Source organism: Patagioenas fasciata, chromosome 8 (genome assembly GCF_037038585.1).
Source record: "Patagioenas fasciata isolate bPatFas1 chromosome 8, bPatFas1.hap1, whole genome shotgun sequence".
NCBI lineage: Eukaryota > Metazoa > Chordata > Aves > Columbiformes > Columbidae > Patagioenas > Patagioenas fasciata.
The window spans coordinates 35,919,788-35,933,495 of NC_092527.1; the positions used below are offsets into that span (position 1 = coordinate 35,919,788).

Consider the following 13,708-nt stretch of genomic DNA (forward strand, 5'->3'; position numbering starts at 1 on the left):
CCAAAAGTGAAGCTCAGTGAAGACAGCCAAGCAAAGAACAGTTCACAAAGTTCAATGTCGACTGACTAAAGGAAAGTACTGTATTATGTGATATGAAAGCCAACGTTTAAAAAACCCTGCAAATCTTTGTTAAAACGTGTTTCTTGATTAGTTCAACACAGTTAATCTCTTTTCTAACACAGATAGAGAAGAAAAGGAATTCATAATGATGGCAAAAAAAGAAGTGCCACAGGCTGAGTACAACCCTTGGGAGTCTCTGCAGAGCAAGCAAGAAAAACGAGCAATTTAAATGCCGAATGGTGCGAACTCCTCATTTTAAGAACAGAATCAATCAGTGTCACCATTTCCGTTTGGTTCCTCATGCTGCTCGCGTGTTGAAGCACATGAGCAGTGACTTTTTATCCTGCCCTCTGTGTACCTGTTTCGGCACATCTGGCTGGGCACACAGCGGTGTTGGCGCAGCCCAGAACTGCGGGTAGGGAGCGGGCAGAGAGCCGTAGCTGTGCCTGCCACCCCGGAGCATCGCTGCCCGGGGAGGGGACCGGAGGGGCTTCCCCCCCTGCGCCGCTTCCAGCGCTCACACGGGGAGCAGAGGTGACTCCTCCTTCTCCTCCTCTTCCTCCTCCCCCTCCTCCTCCTCCCGGCTCCTGCCCTGCCGGCTGGCAGCGTGCGGCTGGCCGGGGACCTGCCCGGGAGCCGGGAGGAGCCGGGCCGGGCTGTGGGCAGCCGGGTGCGGCGGGGCGGGGAGCGCGGGGGGGCGCGGAGCGGAGCGGGGCCGGGGGCTCCAGCGCCCACAGAGCCACCGGCAACCCCGCGGAGCTGCCGCCCGGGGTCCCCGCCTTGTCCCCGCCACCCCTAATGGCCTTTGTCTCTCTGCAGCGGCAGCCGGCGGCGCAGGGACGGGGACATGGCTTGGGGCGAGCTCAGCCCCCTCCGCTGGCTCCGGGAGAGCCGCCAGTCCCGGAGACTCATCCTGCTCATCGTCTTCATCGCCTTGCTCCTGGACAACATGCTGCTGACGGTAGTCGGTAGGTAGGATGGGTTTGGTTTGGGTTTTGGTTTGTTTTCTTTTTTTTCTCCCGATTTACGCCAGAACTAATCTCCAGTGACAGATGTACACCCTGGATGCATGGTTAATGCTTTCAAACCGAACATTTCCAAGCACTGATTTTTTTCTAAACACGAATGATATTCTAGGTGCTGCAAGCGCTGCTATACACATCAAAGTCTCACTTTCATTTCTATGTTAATTGCAGGAATGGTATAAAAAAAGTCTTTTTTTTTTTTTTTTCTTTTTCCTACTAAAAGCCACCGGCACTTCACAGAACAACAGATAACAGTATTTTTAGCCCATCATCATTTTTTCTCTTGTGGTCATGTAACTGAAACAACAGGCTAGATAATGCTGGAGATGCCTGTTTCCTTGTGATAGTTCGTCTTTACCCTATGTTGGTCTTCAAATGCTAGGTTAGTAAGAAAACTATCTGCCTGGGTTTTAAGAAAAACACTTCAATAAGTTGGTTTAATAAAATATCCAAGTTTTGATCAAAGTTGAAGATGCAACTTTTACTGGCTTCAAATGCATGGTGTCAAGTCTTAAGAATCTACTGAAATAAAATACTTGAATATTTTCACTGGTAGTTTTCGAAGTCCTCATATTCAAATGTGCATATTGATGTGAATTTTAATAAAATGGTTTAGAGAACCAAGTGGTTCATGGATGCACACAGACATGCGCATGAATGCACATGCTTCTCTTGAAGGCTGTGCAGAGCTGGCTGTTGGATGTTACACGTATGCTACAAGCCCTAGAAATGATGGTAGTTTGCGGACTTATTGAAAGGAAGAGATAGATGCAAGACAAGGAGGGGCAACTCTGTCACTAGTGTTAAATTCAATAAACCTGATATCTGCTTTTACAGATTCTGAAATGCAAATTTCTGAGATACGTATTAATCCAATTAAATTTCAGCAAAGATGCTAAAGCATTATAAAGCAAGCCCCTTCTGGATGATCTTTTCAATGTAAATTTAAAACAAATGAGGTATGCAAACATCAGTACATCCGTTCTGATTACTTAATATGACTGTTGTGTTTTTTTCTTAGGGCTGCTGTTTACCAATAATTTTGTGGTTTATTCTAGAAATGTGTTTTATTACATTTTAAATATTTTGGTTAAACAATAGTTTCAATACTTTTCTCATGGTTTATGTTTTCACAATCTAATAAATGGATTTGTGCAGTCACACAACAAAGAGACTCTTCAGGCGTGGGTTTTGATACTTTTGTTTTGTTTTCTGACTGATGTTTGTATGGAAAATCTTATATTTACCAAAACTGCCAAAAAATAAAGACTAATGCAAAAGAACTTTTGGTTTTAAACTGCACTTTTGCGTTATCGGTGTGTTTTTTCCCATGAACAAATGTGTATTTTTGTTCTGTGTTTCTGCTGTTCAAAATCCTTACTAGTGTGCTGTGTAGGAAAGACTTGTATTTCCTAATCAATGGCAAAGCAAACGAGAAAATTTGGTGATTCCATTTACAAATAACCTGATAGTAAGATGCCAATATATTCTATTTGTTTTTCCAGTGCCAATAATTCCCAGTTACCTTTACAGCATCAAACACGAGAAAAATGCCACAGAAATCCAGACTACTAAGCCTAACACAGTCTCAACAACGATGGACAATTTTCAGAGCATCTTCTCCTACTACGACAACTCCACGATGGTTACTGGAAACGAATCTGATAAGACACAGCCCAGAGAGTTGCATCATACTCAGACAGAACAAATGATAGTAAATGTGACTCCTTCCCCGTCTGATTGCCCCAAGGAAGATAAGGACCTGCTGAATGAAAATGTTCAAGTCGGTCTCTTGTTTGCTTCAAAAGCAACAGTGCAGCTAATCACTAACCCCTTCATAGGGCCGCTGACAAACAGGTATGTTATTTCTGCTCCGTGACTCAGGATTTTGTATTGATGTTTTAGTCTGGACTAGTATCTCAAGCAAAGTATCTTTAATTCTACTGCGGCCCTGATTTCTGGCTGCCTCGCTTTATCTGGAGAAATATTTTAGTGAAATACATTTGATGAACACATCTTTTAAATGCCTACACCCTTTCCAAAATAAATTGGTAAGCTGCACATAAGCCATTTGATAGGTTCAATATCATACATTTTTCCTTCAGCTCCATGCCAAATGATGCTGCAGCTCAGTATTTACAAAGCACTGTGAATTGATGATATATTTGTTACACCTGCATTAGGCAAATGTGATATTGAAGCTGCAGGTGGGGCTCAGGCCCCTCCCTTGCTCTCACAGAGACTCGCAGCTCTTGGTGCCATTTGGTGTTCACCGGTTGGGAGTCACTTGAGGTAAGAAACAGTAGGAAATTCATGTGGACTTCAGTGAAAAATAAAAAAGTGTCAAACTTTGATGCCGTATTCAGTGGATCACAGATTTCCATCAGTGCATGAACTAGCACAGTCTTCAAATTGTTCTCTCTAAATTCTTTCATATTTATGATACCTGGAAGAAAATATGTTTAGATGGTACATTATAGAAAATCTACCTGAGCCAGGATCAAGGGTGTAAGGACCAATGTCAATGACTTACAATGCTTTCTCCTCAAAATCTAAGCACTAATGATGTATTCATAATATCATTTACATTTATGTTATTAACACTTAATGTTACTGTTGGCATTTTATGTAACTGCTCTCCACAGAAGCCCTCCCGAACCAAACAGATCAATCTCTGCAGGAAATAAACTCCAAATAAAGTCCAGTCAGGTCACTAATTTTCATATTTCTTATTCAAACTATTTTTATAAAGAAGAAATTTTCCTTTCAGAAAACAATATGCTGCAAAAGTTTGTCCTTGTAAAACACTTTTGTTTAAGCAGTCAATGCTTATCAGGTGTGGCAATAACCAAAACAACCAACACCTTTTAATGCTACATATTTCAGGTTTTGAAACCAAAACTACCTTTCTTAGATTTCACAGTTTATATCTATTGCCTGAGTGTTTAATTTCAATCTGATAGAAGAGTGACCAACTGAGAACTAAGTGGTGGTTTGAGGCACAGTGCTATGAGTTCAAAAACCTGTATTCAATCTGTGGAACTGATCTATACACAAAAGCTTTAAGTGAAATAGACAGTTTCATTTCTCTCTCATTTCACCTTATCTCTTACTGCATACCACCTACACAGATATAAGTACACCATTGCAAAATTACTTTTCCACAAATATTGCTGCGAGTTGAGAAGGAAACTAGATTTTTGTTACCTGGATTTTCTGTATTGTTTTGTGAGGATGTGATAGTTCATCCACAGTCGAAGTAACATAACATCAAATAATATTTTCACAATAGTTCTCTAGGTATTTTTCTAGATGTTCCTAAATGTTTAAATTATTGCCCTACTTATATTTACTTCATTAGTATAATCTATTCCACAACCTGCCAAACCAGGAGAAAGGCAATGGTATGTTATTGATGGCTTTTTTGATAGTGCAGTTACATCATAGTGGAGATGCAATCTCTGCTGTTGCTGGGCAAACACCTGCCTAAGGCAGAGGGTGTGAGTCCGGCCGATGTCTCTCCACATTCCTGAGCGTTTTGGGACCGGAGCCTGGTGCTGCCTGTGCCAAGGCGTGGGGTGGAACATCTCCCCCGGATCTGGCTGTGGGGCTGTAGATGTTCTTGTAGCATCTCCCTTTGGCAACAGAACACTGTGTTCAGTTTTGGGTCCCTCACTACGAGAAAGGCATTGAGGTGCTAGAGAGAGTTCAGAGAAGGGCAATGAAGCTGGTGAAGGGTCTGGAGCACAAGTGTGATGGGAGCGGCTGAGGGACCTGGGCGGTTCAGCCTGGAGAACAGGCTATTCTACAACTACCTGAAAGGAGGTTGTAGCATGGACGGCGTTGGTCTCTTTTCCCCAGCAACAAGCAACAGGACAAGAAATGGCCTGAAGTTACTCCAGGGAAGGTTTAGGTTGGGTATTAGGAAAAATTTCTTCATGGAATGGGTTGTCAGGAATTGGAACAGGCTGCCCGGCATTAGAACAGGCTGCCCAGGGCAGTGGTGGAGTCACCATCCCTGGACATGTTTCAAAAACATGTAGATGAGGTTCTTAGGGACATGGTTTAGTGCCAGTGTTAGGTTAATGACTGGATTCAATGATCTTGAAGGTCTCTTCCAACCAAAAGGTTCTATGATTCTATGAACATTAGTGCTGTGAGCTGAGATTTCCTCCTGGAAAGTTCCTACAGGTTTATTTTCACACGGGACTGAGTGTGTGACCACAATCCCAGGGGCAGGTGTGTGAGCTCAGATGCCCAACAAGTGCAAAAATAAAAATCGAGAAGCGCATCACCCCTGTGTCTTGTGCGACTGACTCTTCTCTCATACAGTGGAAATTAGTACCTTAGTGGAAAAGTGGCCTGAAATTACATTTAAAGATTACTGGTTTTCTTTCATGCATTACTTGTATCTTGGTACCAAGATCTGCCTTTCTTCTGAGAAATGTTTAGTGGGTAATATCAGTTAACACATTTATCAATTAACTGTAAAAGTCCTTGGCAAAAAACCCTCCTAAAGTTGACATTTCTTAATGTATATATGATAAGTTAAAAAGCAGCGTGAAATTTGTGATTATTATAAATGAAACCGAAAATATCTGAGTTATCATTATAAAGACTCTTCCTTACCACTGATAAACTGTTTGGTGATAATCGTTATTGCCTTTACTACTTCTGCAAAATTTCATCAAAGTACTGCAGCTCAGCGAGAACTGGTTGCTTAGTTCGAGATTAGTGTACTCAGTTTAAGATGCCCAGTTGCTTTCTTTTTCAAATAGGCAGCACACTGTGTTCATGGTTCTTATTTTTCAGTCAAATATAGTTATTCAGGAGCAGTTTAGATTTTTAATTGAGTATAGAGTTACTGGCTTTCAGTATGCACTGGCTTGGAGTGCTTGAGTTTGTACAGGATTCAAGAGGATGTTCTATTCATACAAGTCTATGCAAATAATTATTTTAGGTTTTCTGGAGTTTTGTAGGCTGTTTTTTCCCTTTCTCTGTAGCTACTGGAGATGTAGATTTTCAAAAACAAATTTCAAAATTGGCTCAATTCAAGAAGTCAATTCTGCTGAAAACATTTCTTGTTTCAAGCACAGCTCTTTCAGCGGAGTAACATACAACACACACAGCTGGGTTAGTGAACAGGTTTGTAACTCACGTAACATCACAATTTACCTTTGGTCTAACAAAGTCCTAGCAAAGAAAATGTTAGGTGATGGCTTTGCCGTAGGATGTGACCACACACTTCCCACTGTGTCACAGTTTCAGGGCAGAGCTGATAAGATTTGGTGACTCAGATGCACATCATGTTTTTGCTTGTGGTGAGATTGGTAAGAAACTGTACAGATAGCACAGCACTTGACACAGGGCACTTTGTGAGGAGGGTGCATTGGCAAAGGGAGATTGAAGGCTCTGCCTAATCCTTTCCAGCAAAGAAAATGGGCAAAAGGCTGTTGTGCTCTCTAACGCAGGCTGATTTTCTCCATTATTTTTTCAGACTCTTACCAAGCTCTGTGAACAGGGCTGTGAGTCCAGTTGTGCTTGCCCCACAATCCACTTGAGTCAATGAATGGCCCCCCTGCCATGTCTTTCCCTCCCTTCATTTGTCAGTCTGAAAATAAAAATTAGTTTCAACCTCATGCTTATCTCTATGAGGACTGAAAAACAATTAAAAAACGAACAGATATTTTCACCATAATTTTTAGCAAGAGGGTTGAAATCAATGGATTTGCAGCACTGTAATGGAGGGATAATTAAGCTCTAATCACCCACAGCTGCTAAACTGGTCAGTATAACCTTTATTTTACTGCTGCACAGGACCCATCCATTGATGGTCTTATTGTAGGTTAACCTCGTTAATGGGTACAATCTGCTTCCAAACAGTCCTGCAATCTGAGCTCAACATGGCACTGAAAATGAGTTATTTAGGTGTTCTCCACCAGTGGCAGCCTTTCCTCTCCCTCCTTCATCTAATGACTTTGGCTTTTTCAGAAGTCAGAAATACTTGTAGGAAGCACTTCTAGCTCCAGGTAGCCTTGATGAAACATGCTGGACTCTGCTCCAGATTGTCTTCGAGGGTTTTGAAAGGAGTGTCTGAGAAAATGACACACTTGAGCATGGTAACAAGAAAAAAGAAGAGAGATGACAGGCTGTAATATTTTGTGTTACACACATGCAGAAGAACAAAGTGTAGAGGTAACTGTAATGGAGCATATCATGTCACGTCATGGCCAAGAAATAGAAACTGCATATCCACGTTTCATGTGGCAAGAACATGAACAGCACAGAACCAAGGGACAGTCACTGAATAGTTGGCTGTTACAGGTAGTGCTTCTCTTTTTTGTGATTATTTATGTTATATAGTGTAATTGTTCTGACCAACAAAAGCTCCCAGTTTGTGCTCTCTGATATCTGTTGGACAGATTAGGAAATGCAGCTGTAGATCAGACATTCTTGGTAGCACAACTGTCAACTAATTAATGCTGCTATTTCAGGAGGAGGCAGGGTTTGCTAAGATTATGCAGGAAAAGACAATCTGCATATCTAACTAAATGTCAGCTGGAAATGGGAAAGACTGTCCTCTGAGCAAGAGGTTCAGCAATCTCATGCAGGGGCAGTGCACTGGAATTGGGCATCTCCAAATTGTGGGTGAACTGTCAGGCAATTTTTAGCATTTCAGAGGATTATAATGACTTGTTCAATTCAGAACAACTATGCATGTCCTGCGCTGCCCTGTATACCTTTGCATCATCTTGTATGATGGATCACTGGCAGTGCAGATGTTGGCTGAAAGGACTAGCTGTGCCTGCATGGATCTGGTTCTGAAATGATTGATTTCTGCGTGGAGGAAAAGGTGTGCGTTAGACCTTGGTATGTGTGATGAAGCATCACGGTCTGCTGGGCAGCAAGAGTAGGATTGAGTTCTGCTCCAGTTCTGCCCTTGTCACTCTCTGCTGAGTGTCACTTCACACCTTGCCGGGACCCTGTTTGTCCAAGATAGAGGAGGAATAATATCTGCAGCTGCAAAAATTAAGAACAATTCCTTAACAGTGTGTTATTAAGCATGAAAAGTGACTTGCAAAATGCTTATTTTCTTACAGCTTTCAACCACCAGGAACTTCCCAAATGTAGAATGCTTTCTGGAAGGATAAAAATCTGCTTCAGCTTGATAAAAGTATAATTTAGAACTAGTATGACAGCCCTTCTCTTTGTTTAACTCAGTAATGTTTATGGAAGATCTCATAGCTCATGTCTCTGATCTAGCAATACAAACGTGAATGTAGGAGCTACTTTGGATGGCATTTGTTTTCATGCAAATAACTGAATTTTAATTGTGTACGTGTAGCAGAAATGACTTGCTGTCTCATGGCCTCTGTGTCAAGTCTAAGAATTGCTTGATTTCTCTACTGAAATCAGACTTCTCCTTCCACAATGCCCACCTTAAATACCTCTGGGGTGGCCTTGGCAGACACAACACTACTTTATCTTGCAATGGAAGAAGTAACAAAGTCATTCAGTGTTTGCTTGCATAGTACCCCATAGGAAGACAATATTGCTCACCAGCAGCAGTAGCCATATCCACAGTTGTTGTTTTGTTTCGGGTTTTTTAAATCTGTACTTCTCTCAGGGCTTTCTTTAATTGAAAAATTCAAAATCAAAGCAATTACGATCAAACTCTCTGTGGTCTATTCTGCCTGAGCTCACTGGGAAGTGCCCACCTCAGCTCTGAGGCAGAAGATGGTAACAGAAGAGAATAATGTTATTTCCTCATGTGCTCAGAAACATCAGTGAAGATCAGCATCCCATTGTGTAATATCTACTATACACATAGTAAGAGAAGAGACGGACTTAGAAAAATCATCCACTTTAAATAAAGCAGACAAAAAAGGTAGTTGTATTCTCTTACTGGCCAGATATTGAGGTACTAATAGATTAAAACCATTATCATAAGGTCACGGGGGAAGTCTGATAGTGCCAGAGTTTTACTTTGCTTTGGAGAGGCTGATCCAGTTAAGTAACCATAAGAGTAACTAGTCTCCTCTGCTGGGTATTTTTAACACCCACTTACAAATTTCAACTACAAGAATTAGCACACTACAATTTTGTCATATTTTAAATGTAGTAATGATATTTAAGGCAAAATTTTTCCACCTGCTCCTTATTAGAGATTTTTGTGACATGTAAAAATGTGCATGCTAGACTTCTTTAATTCATAAACCTCAACCAAATGTTAAAATGAGATGTTTAATGAACATTGAGCTTTGCACTTCAAAAAGTTCTTCATTATCCATGGTCCTTATTTGCTAATGTAATTTTTATATAATTAAACAAAGCTTAGAATAATTAGGCTAGTTTACTTCTATTAGGACTGCTATAATTAAACATTAAAAAAAAAGAATTATAGACTTCTTCATTATCTGATAGACTTACTTAAGCCAATACTGCCAGTATAAATGCCCAATACTGTCACACCTTTAGAAGTTGAAGTCAATCAGTACTCCTTTGAAAAGCATCATCCATTGCTGAAGAATATGGCCATTAAATAATACAAATTAAATAAAAATAGATTTAAATAATACAAATCATATGCATGGTTAAAGAATTTGTCCACTAAATAATACAAATACATTGAAGATGCAGAATATTATAAAAAAGAGGCTGTGAATAAAATGTGTTGAAAAGAATATACAGTCTTCAGACCTACCTGGGTAGTGGTTTTGATTCTAGGGTAGAATTTTAACAGTGTGAAAAACAGTCTATTGTGAATTTTTTTGTTGAAATTTGATTTTTAGCTGCCAAAAACGTGTTTGCCTACCAGACAGAAAATAATTTATTTCTTAGAAAATACTTATAGCAACCAGGTGTTTCTACAGGCTGTTTAGAGTCCTGATGGAGAAGTGGGCTGATGAAGAAAGCTTTGATCTGCTCCATTTTTACTCCTACACTCATGGAAAGCAAAAATATTCTCAGGCTCTTTGGGACTCTTCCAGTGCTCCTGGCTGAGGTAAAACTCTAAACAAAGCCGATGACAAATATTCCCAGTAAAAAAGCCTTTGATTTCACCATGTCTCAGTACAGTCATTGTCTTGTGAGGATGGAAACAGATGAGCACTGAAACACTACTGGGATATTTCACAGCTCAGACAAATCTTCCCTTCTCAGATCCTTGGCAACCCCATGGTGGCTCAGAGATACTTTAGTTGGTACAATTATGGTGGAAGAGGGCAGTCAGATTCTAATGAGAGGGATTTCCAGGGATTTCAGATACAAAGTCTGGTGTGCCAGATGAAAAGGCATCTGTAACATGAACAATTTGATGGTGATAATGAACAATATAGTTCAAAGACTATCAAGGAACTACAGGTGGGTTTTTTTGCAGTGTGTGTGCTCATGTAAGTCTAACTCAAAATATCAGTGACACAATCCCACAAAATGTTAATGTTCATTTTGTTTTACAGAATAGGCTACCAGATTCCACTGTTTGCTGGCTTCTGCATCATGTTTGTGTCAACAATCAGTAAGTGTCCGGCCCAGATGCAACTTTTAAATAAATGATCTTATAATAATCATCACTAGGAATTCTTCTTGTTGATGTAGAGGGACTGATTTCCAAGGAAAATTTAAGGGTAGCTGCTCCACGTGTATGGTGGTGCTGATGAGATCTGACAAGTACGCTTTTACAAATGTGCTCTAAGGAATTCATCACCTTCCATCCCACCTCAGCAGATCTCTTCCTCACCTGAACCTTTCTTTCAGGTTCTTGCAATCTGAAGCGGTGCTCAGACAGTTTTATTAAACTGATGGCAATGGGAGGGCGATCAGCCATGAGAAGGCTGTTTTGCAGGGTCCTTAACAACTAGATATCATAAGGGCTTATCAGAAAGATCATGAGGCTGCAGTGTCTCATGAGTGGAACATGAGTCAACAGTATCATCGTGTCACTAAACATCGCTGTGGGATGTGCAAACAGGAGCACAGCCTGCGAGTCAGTTGAGATAATTCGTCCGCTCTAATGGCACTGATAAGGCTTCAGCTGCTGTTTTATGTTCGGTTTTGGCATGGCACTTGAAGCAGTGGCCCAGGTGGAAAGAGTACAAAGGGGAACATCAAGGACCATTAGAAGCTTGTGAGAAACAGTGAAAGAACCAGGTCTACTTCAGAAGGCAGATGTAAGACATATGAGAGTCTATGACAAGAAGGAGGGGAACAGTTTTCCATGTTCACTGTACATAAGAGAAGGAATAATGAGCTCGAAACTCTATCATCAAGGGGACTGAAGTGCTGGAGATGTTTCCCTGGTCTTAGAGTCACTGACAACTCTGCATTTTAGGAACATGTTAGACTAATTTTGGTTTGGATGGAGATTAGAATAGTAAGCCTAACTCATAGCAGAGGGGAGTACTGTTGATTTACTGGCATACTTTCTTCCTTTTCCCCTGTCCAAATGGATAGGCAGTTTTGTAAGAGCTGGTGAAAAGCCAGAGAGACACAATGCTGCAGGGCAGGTGGATCTTGGTTTTAGTTGGTGTGTAAAAGCTTCCCCCAGCTATAAACTATCTGGAAAAATTCCTTAGGTGACCAACAGATCAGAGCTTTAAAAAGATTTTAAAAGCTCACTGTAGATTTAATGATACTGACCACGACACAGGCTCTACAGGGGTGTGCTTATGTTTCTGGGACACTCTGCTTTCCAGTGTTGTGGGTGGGGAGTTTAGTTGGAACTTCAGACTGGGCAGCCTCAAATGAAGGAGCACGGGGAGACAAGGCTGGAAAGAAAGGTCTTAGTGCTCCTCCTGTGTGCTGCTGAATCAGAGCGGGATGTAATCAGATTCTAAGTAATTAGTTAAAACTGCTTGTGTGCTTGAAGTCAGTGTTACCAGGAGGCTTAGACACCTGGGAGCAATTCAACACTGACACATCTAAATGCAATAAGGGAAAATAATGCAGTTAGCATTGAAAGTGGCACAAGTCACTGTAATCGCTTGACTAAATTGCATGAGGTTTTTTGTGATTGCTTCAAGAAATCTTAACTTTTTAACCTAGTTACAGTTAACCTAATTTTAAAAATTTACCTCTTTTTTTTTTCTGTAGTGTTTGCCTTCTCAGGAAGCTACACATTACTGTTTATTGCCAGGTCCCTTCAAGGAGTGGGTTCCTCTTGTTCTTCTGTGGCAGGTAAGAGATGATAGAATAAAATACAGATAACTGATTCTATCATTTTTAGTAATTTTCTAAATTGTACTTTGCTGTTTCAATAATTAAAAGTATTCAATTAAATCAGGTTCACTACTTTTTCTGTCCCTTTCATATAAAGTAGCTCAAAAGCAAATGTCTTTTCAGACTTGCTTGGTATTTGGGTTGTGGTAAGGTACAGCACTAAATGAACTGCACTCTCCCTGGGATTTCTGTATGTGTGTCTTCAACATTTTAAATTCATTTTTAGCCATTTTAAAGGTCACCAGGAACTTATGTTGGTACTTCTTATAGTAGGGATAGCAGCTCTGTCTGTTACTGAAATTTCTGTTATAAAATGTTGTTTTCAAGGACTCACCATGCTGTCTGCCTGTTTGGACTGAGGTTACCTCTACTAGATTTCCAATGCAAGGTTATAAGTTTTTAATGAGTAGGTGAAATGCACTATGGGTTTTCAGCCCAAATTATTCAACCATTTCTGAGACCGAGACTAGGGAAAATGTGTGTTTTTTGTAATGTCAGAACATTTCACAATCTTTTCCTTTGAAAAATTCTCTGTGATGGCAGCAGGAATATCAATCTGGCTTGGGAGGGGAGGTTAAAAGAGCTTTTTTTCAAGATTGTGTCTTTTGGCTTTCTCAGGAAAATTCCCCCTCCCCGGCTGGCCTGGTCTATAAGCAGGGTTCACACACACTCCATAGAAACATAGCAAGAATTTGGCAGCTGGATTCTTTGTAGGTTCCTTTTGTGAGGGTTTTGCTCCAGCCCACATCTGGGCAGCGGGAGAGATGGAACACCCCAGGTTGAGCTTTTGAACTGGGAGCAAGAAGCAAATTATGCCTAAGATGGGTTTTAAACTGTGCAACAAGCACTAGTTAAGCAGAGAGATTTAAGCCTGGGTGAGAAATGGGAAGAGTGGGTCTGCAGCAAAGCGAGCAGGCAGGGGCTGGGATGAGAAGCCAGGGATGGGGAAGGTGAAGACAAGCAGGAGGGATAGAGAGAAGAAAATCCATGTTTTCTCTTTGCACAAGTTGAGGTTACAAGTCAAACTTTCCAAAGGGCAGTCTTGCCAGAATCAAAATGATTTTTCAGCTTTAAGTCAGTCCCTGTGCAAGTATGTACTTTGAGATACAGTTTTTAGATGAGTACGTGGCTTTTTTTTCCTCACAGACAACCTGCAAAATAGAGCAGAAAAGGCCAAGAGATCATCTAGCGCACCCCCTTCCTGAAGGCAGGATCAGCTTTGTATCTGTCATTCCTCATGCACACTTGACAGACAAGTCCTCAGAAGCCTCCAGAAATGCCCTCAGCATTTAGCTTTGTGCTTAACCACTTTTACTGGCAGGATGTTTTTTTCTGATATGTCATGTAAACCTATTTCTGCTTCCCATACTTGAGAGAACATGAAGAACCATTTCTTTTGTTTTATC

General features: G+C 40.9%; 1 protein-coding gene across 2 annotated transcripts in view; it reads left to right on the top strand.

The window, feature by feature from the left end:
- Positions 1 to 647: 647 nt before the first annotated feature.
- Positions 648 to 13,708, top strand: part of SLC18A2 (solute carrier family 18 member A2) — a 28,199-nt gene continuing 15,138 nt past the window's right edge. Inside the window, exons 1-5 of one of the 2 annotated variants that reach the window (XM_065843153.2) lie at positions 648 to 730; positions 880 to 1,028; positions 2,591 to 2,942; positions 10,544 to 10,602; positions 12,177 to 12,260. In XM_065843153.2, the coding sequence (XP_065699225.1) occupies positions 908 to 1,028; positions 2,591 to 2,942; positions 10,544 to 10,602; positions 12,177 to 12,260 (616 nt within the window). In that variant the 5' untranslated portion in view covers positions 648 to 730; positions 880 to 907. Of the gene's footprint in view, positions 731 to 783; positions 1,029 to 2,590; positions 2,943 to 10,543; positions 10,603 to 12,176; positions 12,261 to 13,708 lie in introns of those variants that run through there. The other variant, XM_065843152.2, reaches the window with a different exon arrangement.